General features: G+C 48.4%; 1 protein-coding gene and 1 non-coding gene across 2 annotated transcripts in view; one reads left to right on the top strand and one right to left on the bottom strand.

The window, feature by feature from the left end:
• The window catches only part of BTBD9 (BTB domain containing 9), a 390,983-nt gene that overhangs the window by 13,586 nt on the left and 363,685 nt on the right, over nucleotides 1–13,712 (bottom strand). The window contains exon 10 of the mRNA XM_012746790.3: nucleotides 3,824–3,902. Within this exon, the coding sequence (XP_012602244.1) occupies nucleotides 3,824–3,902 (79 nt within the window). The remainder of the gene's footprint in view (nucleotides 1–3,823; nucleotides 3,903–13,712) is intronic.
• On the top strand, nucleotides 12,616–12,697 carry LOC142871289 (small nucleolar RNA SNORD45). The gene has a single exon (XR_012919540.1). It is a non-coding gene; the product is annotated as a small nucleolar RNA SNORD45 (small nucleolar RNA).

Below are 13,712 nucleotides of genomic sequence, written 5' to 3'. Positions count from 1 at the left end.
CCCCCTGCTGTCCCAGCAGCAGCTGGGTGTGCGGAGTCGGGGTGTCCTCACAGGCACTCTCTGGTCCCCGGCCGCCAAACTACTCGAGGCCCCTCTGAACAGCCAGCAGCGCAGGCCGCTTTCACACAGGCCGGCCTCTCCCCACGCCCCCAGTGCACCTTCAATCACAGGGCCCCCACGCCGCCTGCTGCTGTCCGCATGGGCAGCACCTGGGGAAACGGCCGCCTGGCGGCTGCGGCAAAGGACTTACTGACCCGCTTCTCTCTTCCTTTTATGCACGAAGACAATATTACTGTCCATGCTAAAAACCAATTCCATCTGTACTTCCTAAAATCAGCACGAAGTCTTTGAGCTCACAAACATTCAGCGGCTAAAGGGAAGGCTGAATGTTTGTGTCCCCCCCAAATTCCCATGTTGAAGTCCCAACCCCCGGTGGAGTGGTATTAGGTGGGGCCTTTGGGAGGTGATTAGGTTTAGATGAGGTCATGAGGATGGAGCCCCCAGGATGGGATTTAGTGTCCTTATACGAAAAAGAAGAGACTAGAGCTCTCTGTGCCTGTCTGTCTTTCTCTGAGAAGGTCGAGTGAGGGCATGACCAGGAAGATGGCCCTCATCAACAGCCTGACCCTGCCTACCACCCTGATCTTGGACTTCCAGCCTCCAGAACTGTGAGAAATAAACATTTATTGGCCAGGTGCGGTGGCTCACACTTGTAATCCTAGCACTCTGGGAGGCCGAGGCGGGTGGATTGCTCGAGGTCAGGAGTTTGAAACCAGCCTGAGCAAGAGTGAGACCTCGTCTCTACCATAAATAGAAAGAAATTAATTGGTCAACTAATATACATAGAAAAATGTAGCCGGGCATGGTGGCGCAAGCCTGTAGCCCCAGCTACTTTGGAGCCTGAGGCAGGAGGATCACTTGAGCCCAGGAGATTGAGGTTGCTGTGAGCTAGGCTGACGCCATGGCACTCGCTCTAGCCTGGGCAACAAAGCAAGACTCTGTCTCAATAAACAAACAAACAAACAAACATTTGTTGTTTCAGCCACCCAGTCTATGGTATTCTGCAACAGCAGCCCAGGCTGACTGAGATAGGCACTCATGTCACCTGGCAAACAAGTGGGGACAGGCAGGCTGTATTCCCTGCCCTGTAGGCCACCCTCCTGGTGAGAAAGAGGTGCCCTGACCCCACAATTCTGGCTACCAGGGGACCATCAATCAGGGTTGCCCTGGACTCTCACCCCAGCCTCCTTTCCGGCTGTTGCCTCTCCCCCATGAGGTGGCAAGCGCCCCGCTGTGTGTCACAGTTCTCCTTCAGAGCTGTCTCCTGGGAGTTGCCTGACCAACCCCAGTTCTCCTCAGTCCCTCACGCAGCCCCATGCCTCACACCTCTGAACTCCGCCCACACACATTTCTGCTCTTCTCTGCGATAGGAATACCACTTCGAATAATGTCCTAGAACCCAGCGTGCGGCAGTGAAGAATGTTCTTTGAGGGTTTGCCATATTCTTGATGCCCAGTGAATAGCTGAACAGCTTGACTGTGCCCTCTGTGTGCTCTGAGAATGGTATCCTGTTAGTTTATTTATTTTATGACATAAGATGTTTCCCAGTTGACAACACTACTTTGAGGCTTTTTCTTCCTGATCAATAGTACGGTAGATTCAATAAGGCCGATGAGCAAGTTATTCATCAGCCAAATGTGACAGAGCACCACTTAGCTAGTGACCTACCACCCAACCCATTCAAACTGGCTGGTCCGGCTCCACCAAAGTGGTTGGGACCCTCGCACAGATTATTTTTGGGAGACCCATCATGGAAGAGAGATCTTGTACTCTAACTTTAGAATCTATAATGGAAATTATATCTTCATCTAGAATAGCTTTGGAAAAAGACATCCATGATTTCTTCTTTATTCCTTTGGCCACTGAGGTGATGGGCTGGGACTCAGAGCAGGCCTCCCTCAGGGCTTCTCAGCCTTTTCTGACTTGAGAATTCCTTCTGCTGTAATGTAAACTTTCAAGTTCCACTTAGAAATTAAAGGAAAAACCTGGTCTTTTCAGCAGGATTCATTGTATAAGAAACAAGGACTGCAAATGAAAAATATTTAATTCTAGTTTGATATATTACTATGTAAAGATGAATTTCAATTGTTTTCAAATTTACTAAATGATACATAATTAATTTAACATAGCTTAAATGGTAAAAATAATTGGGATTTATTGGCAAAATTTTAAAAATATGATATTGGTTGTGGGATCAAATATGTATTAAAATACAGATTCAAATTTACTTTTGGTACATCATGAAAAGAAAAAAGGGCTTTTATGACCTGATGTTTAGAATTCTTAAATTTTGCTTTAAAAAATATCAATTGGTTTAACTTTTTTTCCTCTTAGCTTCCAAATTTAGAGATCAATTGGTTTACTTTTGTAATTTTAAGGTTTGTTTTTAAATAAAGAAGAGAAAAAGTTCCAGGTTTCTGTTTGCAAGCTGCTGTCTGCAAGAAACACATTGTGGGTGTGGATCATTTTTATTCTAAATAAATAGAAAAGGCAAAATGAATATAAACTATCTCACAATATTTTCACTTTTTAAGATGCTTCTTGAAGCATTTTAAACACCTTGATGTGTTCTGGGAAAATTCTGATTCCACGAAGGCAATGCATGGATCCAGGGCCAACTCCATAATGTGCGGGGCCCAGCTGCTTGGTGAAGGTGGAGAGCCCCGTGTTCAAAGAGCAGCAAAAAAATTTTCTCCTTTCTCCCTCAGTCTCTCTCTTGAGCTGTCCTGCTGTGTTTTATTTGCTAATTGACATTGTCTCCCTTGGCAGAGGGGTCCCCCGGGCCAGTGCAGCCCTCACAGGAACCAGGGCCCTATCCTGTGCCTTTAGCTCAGACTCACACCAGGTCCTGGTCCTTCTTCTACTGTGCCAGGGCCCCGCTGGGGCCGGGAGGTGCCATGGTCGTGGGGCAGGATGAGGATGAGGAGGCCAAGCAGAGGCCAGGTACCACGGGTCAGGGAGTGGATGGCCAAAAGCCCATCCTGGGAAGGTGAGACGGGGCAGGAGGCAGGATCACATGTGAGCAGAGGCCCCAAGCCCCTGGTGTGTGCTCCATTGTCCCATGGGGCATCCCCTTATGAAGCATAATTCAAAGGTAAAAAAACTAAGAATTTCAAGATGGTGCCATAGAGCATTAAACCCCAAGCACAGGGCCCCACATGACTGTCCTAGTGGTACGCCCACAAAGCCAGTCCTGTATAGATCTGAGGAAGATCATGCAAGGGTGAGATTGCAGGGCTGTTACTATTTTTATGCTCCTCATTTACCTCTTGAATTTTAATCTTACCCTTCCTTATGCTTTCTATCTTTAACTTGAGGGCCTTTGGAGGGACACACTAAATGAAGTACGACAATATAAAAGAGTGTGATACTCAAACTAAGTCAACAGCATGGCCATCTGTAAGATACATGCTCAGAGGACCAAGCAAGGAACCTCATAAAATTGCTGTCATTTGGGAGGCTGAGGACTCTGAGGACTCAGGGACAAGGGACGGGGAGTTTGACCTCTCAAGGTCTCTGTAGTGGCCAGCTCTGCAGACAGGAATAAGCAAAGCAGTGGGAGCTGTGTTCATTTGTTCGTGGAGAGACATCCGAAATGATAATGATGTCCCAGCTGTGCAATAGCAGGACTTTCTTCTGTACCAAGCTGTCTGAACACCGAGCCATTAGCGGGCAGAACAAACAGTCCCGCTTAGCTCAGGATGTAGCATTTAGCCGCACATCATGAAATATCACAGCACCTCTCGTGAGGAGACACGCTTACCTCATTTGCTGTGTTGTGTGTTCCAACGATGCGGATGAAGGAGGCAGGCTGTCTCTCAAAAGTTACTGACTGCCAGGACCTGTGAGGGGACACAACCATTTGCCCGGTTAGACGGTGCCGTTAACCCTGCTGACAGCGTGGACGGAGTCCCGAGGGAGGCCTCTGTCCCTGGGAGACCGCGCTGAAGGAGGGCAGCAGGCGGCACCTAATGTGGGCTGGGGGGGCGGGGGATACGCGGTGTCCCTATTTGGGAGCCTATAATCTTGTCAAAGAAGGCACCCCAACCCATCTACGAATGTCACTTAGAATTCTTATAAAGCCCCCATAAGCAAGCACAAAATGCAGACCAGGGTCACATCATGGCAACAGTGCAGTGCCGACACATATAAATGTAATGATGGTTGGAAGGAGCTCACAAAATACATTTCCTGGTTTATAAAATGGGGCCACGGTGGGGCGACCTCAGAGGGCTGCCGGCGGAATGGCCGCAGCCACTCATCAGCCACCAGGCGAGTGGGAGGCTCCTGGGCTGAGCGTGTGGGAGAGGGCAGGGAGGTGGGCTGGCGGGGCAGGGCGTGGGGGCCGCGGGGTCCCGGCACTCGGGGTGTGCAGTGGGGTCACGGTGGGGCGACCTCAGAGGGCTGCCGGCGGAACAGCCGCAGCCACTCATCAGCCACCACGAGAGTGGGAGGCTCCTGGGCTGAGCGTGTGGGAGAGGGCAGGGAAGTGGGCTGGCGGGGCAGGGCGTGGGGGCCGCGGGGTCCCGGCACTCGGGGTGTGCAGTGGGGTCACGCGCTACCATCTAACCGCCCCAGGTGCGTGGTGGCACGGGGGAGGAGGCAAGTGTTCCACAAACCTCTGCCCCCTTTTCTGCTTCCAAACACCGCCCCCAGACCGTCTACTCTCAGGACTGGCCTGCCTCTGGGTGGCTCAAACTCGTCCCCGGTATTTGAAAGGCCAGTCCTCACTGACCGGCGTGGGCAGGGCCGGCAGAGCAGGCCCAGAGCAAACCCGGGAGGAGGGTCCGTCTCGGGCTGAGGCTCGGCAGCTCATCAGAGCGCACGGGAGGAGTGCGTGGCACCCACCACTGTAAACTCCAGTAATATTTTCTGTAATAAATGTGAGGAGTTCACAGTTGTTGCCATTCCTCCTCCGCTCTCACAGTGGAAATGCCAGCTGCTGGGAAGCTGTTTCCTATAATTGTCTAATTACCAAGTAATGCTAGCAAAGAAAATATATGTATTTGCAGTTTGTTTTTCCCCTCTTGGTTTCAGGTGTTCCATCTTCTCTCTCACTATGAACCTCCCACTGAGATTGATTCACTGCTGCCTGGACACCAGTCCCCTTAAGGTCATTAAAAAGTCGTTACCATCTTGTGTGCAAAGTCTGTGCCTCTGAAAGCAATTTTCTAGAAACAGAATAAGAAAAATCACTCTCTCTGTAAAAATGCTATTATTCATACATGAAGGTGATGCCATGTGACCATGCCCAGGGCTTGCGCTCGTGGTCCATTTTCGTGGTGGGGGACTGCTGTCCTCCCAGAACCCCCAGGTCTCGTGGGGGGCTGCTGGGCGGGATACGGCCTGCGGGCTGGCGGGGAGGCCCTCGCGGCCGTGTGGGGGTTCCACAGGCCTGGCTGTCACTTCCAAGGGGAGTAGTGGAACTGACCACCCACTGGCACCCTTCCCCCAGCAGGCCAGGAGAAATGAGGGGAACTGCCCCTGGCCGAGGTTCACACCATGCAGAATATCAGAGTCCCATCCCTGTCTCTAAAGGAAGCCATGCACATACTAAAGCTGGACCCCTGCCTGCCTCTCAGACCATGCCTCCAGGAAAGGCAAACAGAACTAGGATAAGCCACAACAGCCACTGACAACTATCAGGTTCAAGTCACAGTTTCACAAAAAGGATTGGGGTGCGGAGGGGGCAGTAGGAGAGACAGTGAGGATGCTGTTCGTCTCAGCTGCCTGTCAAGTCTTCAAGCGATGCTCGACATAAAGGTAAAACTCTGCAGTGGAAGCTCCCTGTCCCCAACACGCACCGGCGGGCCCAGAATTCTGGCCCTGGGGTCCCGCCGGCTCCGCCCTCCACCCTGCACAGGAGGTCCCTGCAGTGCGGCTCAGCGAGCCCGCTCCCTCTCCCTGCCACTGCTCTGCAGCCCCTCCGCTCCTCTCTCCCTACACCGCTCCCTCTCCCTGCCACTGCTCTGCAGCCCCTCCGCTCCTCTCTCCCTACACCGGCTCCCTCCCGCAGCAGCCCAGGGCCCAGGGCTCTGGCCCCGCCGCCCTCGATTCTGCTTGGGGAAGCAGGGCAGCAGCCTGAGCGGGAGGGAGCATTTGAGGGGTAATAAGATCAGAAGGTCTCAATTTAATACCAATCCTCCATTATACTGCATTAATATCTAATCACATTAGAGTTCATTTTCACTAACACAGCCTGAGAGGTGAATATATGATTTCATTTTCAGCAGAACTAGATACCAATGCTAAGACCAAATATCAGTAGGAAGGGAAGTTGCTTAGTTGGGACGAGGTCATGAACATCTCTCCTTGCCCAACTATCAGATTCTATTTCCCCTGAACTTCTTCAAAATGACTTGAAACGTTGCTTGATAGGGAAATGATAAGGTGGCATTGGAACAGCCGTCACCACAGCTGGGCCACACTTGCAGTCACTGTGGGACTTCCAAGGATACTGCCTCAGCCAAGATTTCCCAGGGCGGGAAACCACCACCACCGTTTCATCCATGTGAAAGCTGCCCCGCCATTTTTACTGGGCTTCACTGACAGCTGCACAAATGTTCCACTCCGAGTGCACAGAACCTCTTCTCCGGTAGGCGAGCTTCTTTCTGGGAAGGACAACGGGCACCAGAGGCCTGGCGGCCCCCAGCACACAGCCAGCACTGGGTGCAGACGGGGCGGTGGAAGGAGCAAGGAGGCCAAAAATAAACATGGTCTCTGCTTTGAGGGCTTAATAAAAACCAAAAACCCCATACAGGAGTGAAGTCTCAAGCCTGTACTGGCTCTGACCCGACCAGTCACTGCTCTTCTCTGAGAGGTACTTTCCTCATCTGTCCAACACTGACAGAAATAACATCACTCCTCTGGTCACAGAGGTGCATCTAGAATGCGGTCCCAATTATGTCCAGCTGTAAACGTGACTCTATACACGTACGTATTCAAAGAGGTGTCTGTAACAATGTTTGCCAAAATGTTGGCAAATGCTGAAATCAAGATTTTAGCTTTGGATGGAAGGATTTCAAGAATCATTAGTTTACTTTTGTACTTTTCTGTATTGTTAGAAGTTGGTGGAGTGTAGATGCAAGCATTTAAAAAAGTACCCGTCTTGCCTACTGACCAAGGATTTAATATAGATCACTTGAGACGAAGCCAGTGAAAATGCCAGCGCTGCACTATCAGGCCAAGCAGCCCCAGTTGAGAGGGTGGCTGGCTGACAGTCCAGGCAGCAGGCTCACTGCTGGGCTTTCCGGGGCGGGCCACACAGCACAGCAGCCGAGAGCTCGCGGCCTGGAGCCAGGCTGTCTATGTCTGGATCTCGGTTTTGTGCTTTTACCAGCTCTGTGACCTTAGGCAAGTTGCTTAACCTTTCTGGGCCTTAATATGCTCATTTGTAAAATAGGAATAATAAAAATAACAATCTAAAATTACTTTGTGAAGATTAAATACACTAACAAATGTAAAACATCTAGCCATGTGTTGGCACATACAAAGAACTAAAACAATTAGTTGATATTATTATTACTGTTATAATTACCATTCAGCCGCGCGAACCTGGACAAGACATACTGGTTCTGGTGGGCCTCATCTGTGAGTCATCAAGTCTGACAGTGTAGGATGATGATGACCACAGACGTTCCCAGGGGCACCCAGGCAACTGTAATCAGCACCCACTTCTTGGGGAAAGACAGGCAGCTGGGCTTTGGAAGAATTAACAAGTATGTGTTGACTACATTCTTGAACTTGGCACCTGCTGGGTACTATGGGGGATCCATGCAAGATGTAGTGCCCACCTTTAAGAAGTCTATAATCTCACCAGGGAGATTAGCTATCCTTTCACAAACTAATTAGAGAACAACGCAAACAGTACAGTGGTCCCAACTTAAAAACTGGTGTGTTCTAAAAATTCCCCTGTACTTTGGTTTTTTGATGCTTAGAAGCAATTTTTCCACAGAAATACAGCTATAAATTTTGATGGGGTTCCAAGGCCTACCCATAAACTCAATTTAACCCATAATGAGGCTGAAATACTATGGATATGATGTTTATAAAGGAAGAAAAAATGTTGTTGCCATAGTAGTAATAAACAAGCCAGAAAACAATCTTTCTAAAGCTACGGCTTGAGGAATGAGGATTAAATATTGTAATGCATATAAAATCATAGGGATGCAGCTGGAACACGGTAGGTTGTCTGTTAATAAGGAAAGTGAAAAAATGGGCCAAGTATGTCATCCTCAAAGCCTCTCCCATCCACAGACCACTGTGTGGCTTACAAAGTGCCTCACCAGCATGATTTATCCTATCTCATCTGGTTTGTGACATGATCCGTTGGGCAGGGAGGCAGCCAATTTGAATCCCATTTCAGAGGAGAGGAAACTGAGGCAAAGAGAAGCTAAGTCACCTGTGCAGCTATCAGAGTTGTCAGGTGAGGAGTGGACAACAGAAGCCAGATTTAACGACCGTGAGTTGGTGAGCTTCCCACCAGACTCCAGGGCTGGAAATCACAGTGGGCAGAAACGCGGGGATCACACGAGTAGATCACAAGCTGACCCCAGGCAGGGCCAGCGTCCTCAAGTCTCCATTTCCTCCGTGAAATTGGGGTGAAAACCCCGGTGGGGGTGTGAGGATGCTCCGCCTGGGAGCAGAGCGGCCTCCTCCTCAGGGGCTCGTGTAACTGCCCGGGCTAAGTTGTGGGATACTACATACAATGCGGATCCCACACAAAACTGCATGTGTTACTCATGGAAACACATATGCCTGTAAAGTATCTTTAAATATTCTAGAAGGATATAAGCTAAATTCACGCCAGTGGCTGTCTCTGGGGGGAGGGCGAGGAATGAGACCACTGATGGGGAACAAAGGAGATTTCAACATTAACTGGAATGTTTCATTTCTTTGATTAAAATGAAAAGACTTGGAGTGTATGCAAAAAATATTAAGTACGGTCAGTTCTCGGGAATGAGTATGTGAGTGAGTGTTATATTACTATTTATTCTTTTATGTATATTAAATGGTTCTTGAAATAAAAAGAAAAGAGAGAAGACAGGGATTAAAACTGTGTCTGCGTTTATATGAGAAAGAATTTGCCAGAGGCAGAATGAACTACACTGCAAATATAAAAATTAGGGGGAAAAGTGGAGTTGGTTCCCCAGAAGGGGTGTGACTGCCATGTGGCGCTGCTGGAGGAAGCAGAGGACAGGCCAGCGGCCGGGCGGGGAGGAGTGTGCAGTGGCCTCAGCACAGGCGGGGCGTGTGTGAGTGCTTCTCGACGGCACCGCCCAGGCCCAAAAGAAAGGAAGACAGCAGGGCCAGGAGAAAGGAAGATGGCAGGGCTCAGCCGAGAGCGGCCTTCCTGTTCCTGCCTCTCTGATGATTCCGGATCCTGTGCCAAGGCTGAGGGTGCCTACTCCTCTTGAATCTGGAAAGTTACGTGACGCTACTGCATCTAATGCAAATGTCAGAAACTTCCTGCAGCAGACCTGCTGAACACTAGAGAGACAGAGATAAGAAAGGATTTGGGCAGGGCCAGACTGGCACTTAAACACAGCAAACCGAACACATGGCTTAGTCTTTGGTCTTTATGGAGCTCCCTCCACTAAAAAGGTGGCAAAGAAATGTATATATGCTTCCCATCAAATATATGTGCTATGTGTCACACACACGATACGCACACAGACACACACAGACACAACCAGAAAGGAAAGGAAGGGGAAGGATGAGGAAACATGGCATCGTTCTGTGTCAGCACCTCAGAGAGAAGACACGCAGGGAGCGAGTGGATTCACACTCAAGAATCCCAGAAAGGCTCGAGTCCTCGAGTCAGCAGCCGTCTCCGAGGGTGGAGACGTGCAGAGGGCGGAACCAGGAGGGCTGGCAGAGTGCACGGAGAGGAGCAGGTGCACTCCCCACCCCCTCCCCTAGTGCTGCACAGCGGGATGAGTGCTCTTGCACTGTGGCAGCAGGTTGTTCACTCTGGAGACCCTGAGCAGAGACAGCTTGGGGCGCCAGGCATAGCAGAGGGTGGGATCCTGCGGTGGCTGGGAGCAGAGGAGTCACACAGAAGTGAATATTCTAGGTGATGAGACACCCCCACCCCTTCCCCACTCGGCCTTCGGGCCACCGTGCTCCAGGCTTAACCTCCAAGGTAGGAGGCCGGAGGGCATCTCTGGAGACTCCTACCGGCCCAAGAGGAGGGCCCTAAAGATAACGACCCACTCTCTTTCCTTTCCATCAATATTTGTCAGGTGCTTACTATGGGATGGGCCCATTTTAGAACTGGAATACAGCAGAAAACAAAGTCCCTGCCCTGAAGGAGCTTACATTCCAGTGGAAGCCAGACAAAAACACAAATTTATCAGAGTTAAAGAGGGGCTGTGAACAAAAATAAAACAGTGTGAACAGATTGAGACGGACACATGGCTTTAAGGAAGGTCTCTCTGGTAAATCGGCCACCAAGTTAGTATCTGCAGGACTGGAGGCAATGGCCGTGCAGATCCTGAAGAACGGAAGCGCCAGGGTGCGGCTCTCACCGAGTGGGCGGTCTCCCAGCGAACACCCACCCGCTGATATGCTTCAGCGCAGCCCACACACCCAGCCACCTACAGAACTTCCAGCCGGCTTTTCAATGTCTTACCTGTAAAGGTGAACAGCCAGTCAGGGATCGCCAAGGAAAGACTCTAACATGAAAGATGAGACCAAAAGCAAATGGGGGGAGAGAACTCAGAGGATACAGATAAAATTCAGTAAGCAGAATAAAACTTCAAGGAAAAAACCCTAAGTTATCCTCAGAAAGATAAAAGAAAGCATTATTATTAATATATCTTTGAAATAAGAATAAAATGATATAAAAAGAAACATTTAGAGAAAAAGAAAGTACTCATAAAATTAAAACTCTGAGGTGAAGTGAATAATTCAACAAATAGGTTAGAAACTTATTAATAAGTTGGGGAAATTTCCCAGAATGTCAAACAAAATGACAAAGATAGAAAATAAAAGAAAAAGGCTGAGGGAATGAGAGGCTCAAACTAGGAGGCCCGCTATCCAGTTAGCAGATGCTCCAGCGAGAAAGCAGCGAAAGCGTGAGCCTGAGGGCCCTTAAAGTCCTCATCATGAGAAACTTTCCCAAATACAAAGGACGGAAGTTTCCAGGTTAAAGGGCCCACAGAGTAGCCACTGTGACAAACAAAAAAGACCTGCACGAAAGCACGTTCCTGAGAAACTCCAGAAGACCTCAGTGCTCCTGGAGGGCAACAGGCAGGCCAACAGACAGAACTGGGGATCGGACACACGTCAGAGTTTTCAAAAGCAACACTGGGGGTTAAAAGATAATGGAGCAATTCCTCCCAAATGCTGAGGGAAGAATTAGTTCCCAGCCAGAGTACTATTCCCAGCCAAATTACCAGTCAAATGTGAGGACAGAAAAAAGAAACCTTCCTTCAGGCATAAATCTCAAAAAAAATCACCTCCAATGCATTCACAATTAAATACCAGAAAATGTGCTCCTTCAAAATAAAGGACTGAACTAAGACAAGGACAGTTATGGGATCCAGGAAATGGAGGATCTGGCATAGAATAAAGGCAATAGGAATTCCTGGGATGGTGGACAGGAGATACCAGGATAACAGCTGCACAACAGGCCCAGAGAACAACCAGTCCAGACTGAAGGGGGGAGGCAGGTGGCCCCAGGGCAGAAATCTCAGAGGAGAAAAAGAAACTGATTGATCAGAGATGTGTTGGGCCAGGTTAGGAGAATTTATGCTGCTCTGACAAGAGTTACGGGGAAGAATCAGTGATAAGTATGTAGAAAATCAATTAGGTACATGGAAAACTCAGCAATTTTCAACTCTAGGAAAAACAAATGATAGAAAAAGGAAGGTGATTGTAGTATACTGTATGGCTTGGCTCTGAACAACAGTTACATAGTCATGCTAAAGCAAACAATCTGATACAAAGAAAAACTGTGATCTATCTAAGCAGGAAGCTACGGGAGAGAAGAATATGCATGGACTTGTGAGAGGAAAGGGTGACAAGGCTAAATTCTTATCTTTCAAAGTAAGACCACAATAGACATTTTCACTAATGGAATCAAGAAATAGCAGAAGAGGCATACAATTTAGAATATGAAGGCACAGACCAAAACAATAGGTCTAAAAGAGTTGAACATATTTGCCTCAAGATTTAAAAGTCTGATCACATGTTATGCTGGACAAGGTGGGGGAACACGGGCACTCTGACACACTGCTGGAGGAACTGTAAACTCATGCACCTCCAACTAGCAAGATATTAGAAACATACACTGCTAGAGCTAGCAATTCCCCTGCACTAACTCATGACATGCTCACAGCATAGGGAAATGGCAGAAATGGGAACTACACTGTAGCACTGTTTGAACTGCAAGAGAATAGAAACAACCCAAACGCTCATCACTGGGGGCTGGTTCAGTAAATTATGGCAGATCCCTATCCCCACCACGAAAGAGGAAGCAGCTGAAGGGGCGGAGGGAGGGAAACTCAAGGGATCTCCAAGGCATAGAAAAATTTGCATTTGAAAAAAAAGGGCCAATGATGTAATGATATGTATTAGCCGAATCCACAGTTGATGTGAATTTTTAAAGACATTTAAATTATGCCGAGATCTTGGAGAAAACAAAACAAAATGGGAGACTACAGTTCTTTTTTTTTTTTTTTTTTTTTTTTAAGAGACAGGGTCCCACTCTGCCATCCAGGCTGGAGTGGAGTGGCATGATCACAGCTCACTGTAACCTTGAACCCCTGGGCTTAAGCGATCCTCCTGCTCAACTTCCTGAATAGCTGGACTACAGACATGTGGCACCATGCCTGGCTAATTTTTAAATTTTTTGTAGAGATGTATCTCACAAATTTTATGTTGCCTCTCCTGGTCTCAAATTCCTTACCTCAAGCCATCCTCCCACCTCAGCCTCTCAAAGTGCTGGGATCACAGGCATGAGACACCTGCATCTGGCCTCACACATTTGTTTATGCATAAACTATCTCTGGAGGCAGAGGTAGGTAGGAGGGAGACATTTTGCTGTCTATAGTTTTTGATTTTTAAATGACATTAAGTATATTTGCTTTGAATACATCTTTTCAAAATGTTAATTTTTTTGTTTAGAAGAGGAAAAGGAAAGCAATTGCCTTTGGAGAGTGGGACTTAGGGTAGGGAAAGGTGAAGCAGGAGATTGCTACTTTTTGTTATAAGTCTTGTGCTTCTATTTGACTCTTAAATCTATGTCCATGTGTAACTTTGACAAAAATAAAAATATTTAAAATTTAAAAAAAAAAGCAGGACCAAAAAAGGAGCAAGGCCCGTGGTGACAAGGGATGGAAAGGGTATGTGGAGAACAGATTTATTTACAACCTGTGGGAGCACAGCTGGAAGGCAAGTGTGAGCCTTTGGAAAAGATTCTCAAAAAGGGAGGAAATAATAAAGGCTGTCCCCTGTCAACTGAGCTTACAGCAGTGACGGCGGTGCCCTTCCAAGTCGTTTGGCACTGAGATGTGACGGGTATTAAAGGCCTTGAGTGAACACAGAGCCTTGCCTTAAGATCCCTCTGACAGTTCCTTGTGAGAGCGCCTCCCGGGCTGGCCCCCGCTGCCCGCCGTCCCTCCAGCCTGCTGCTCTCAGCGTCTGGC

This window comes from Microcebus murinus, chromosome 5 (genome assembly GCF_040939455.1).
Source record: "Microcebus murinus isolate Inina chromosome 5, M.murinus_Inina_mat1.0, whole genome shotgun sequence".
Taxonomy (NCBI): Eukaryota; Metazoa; Chordata; class Mammalia; order Primates; family Cheirogaleidae; genus Microcebus; species Microcebus murinus.
This window is presented reverse-complemented; position numbering and strand designations above follow the sequence as displayed.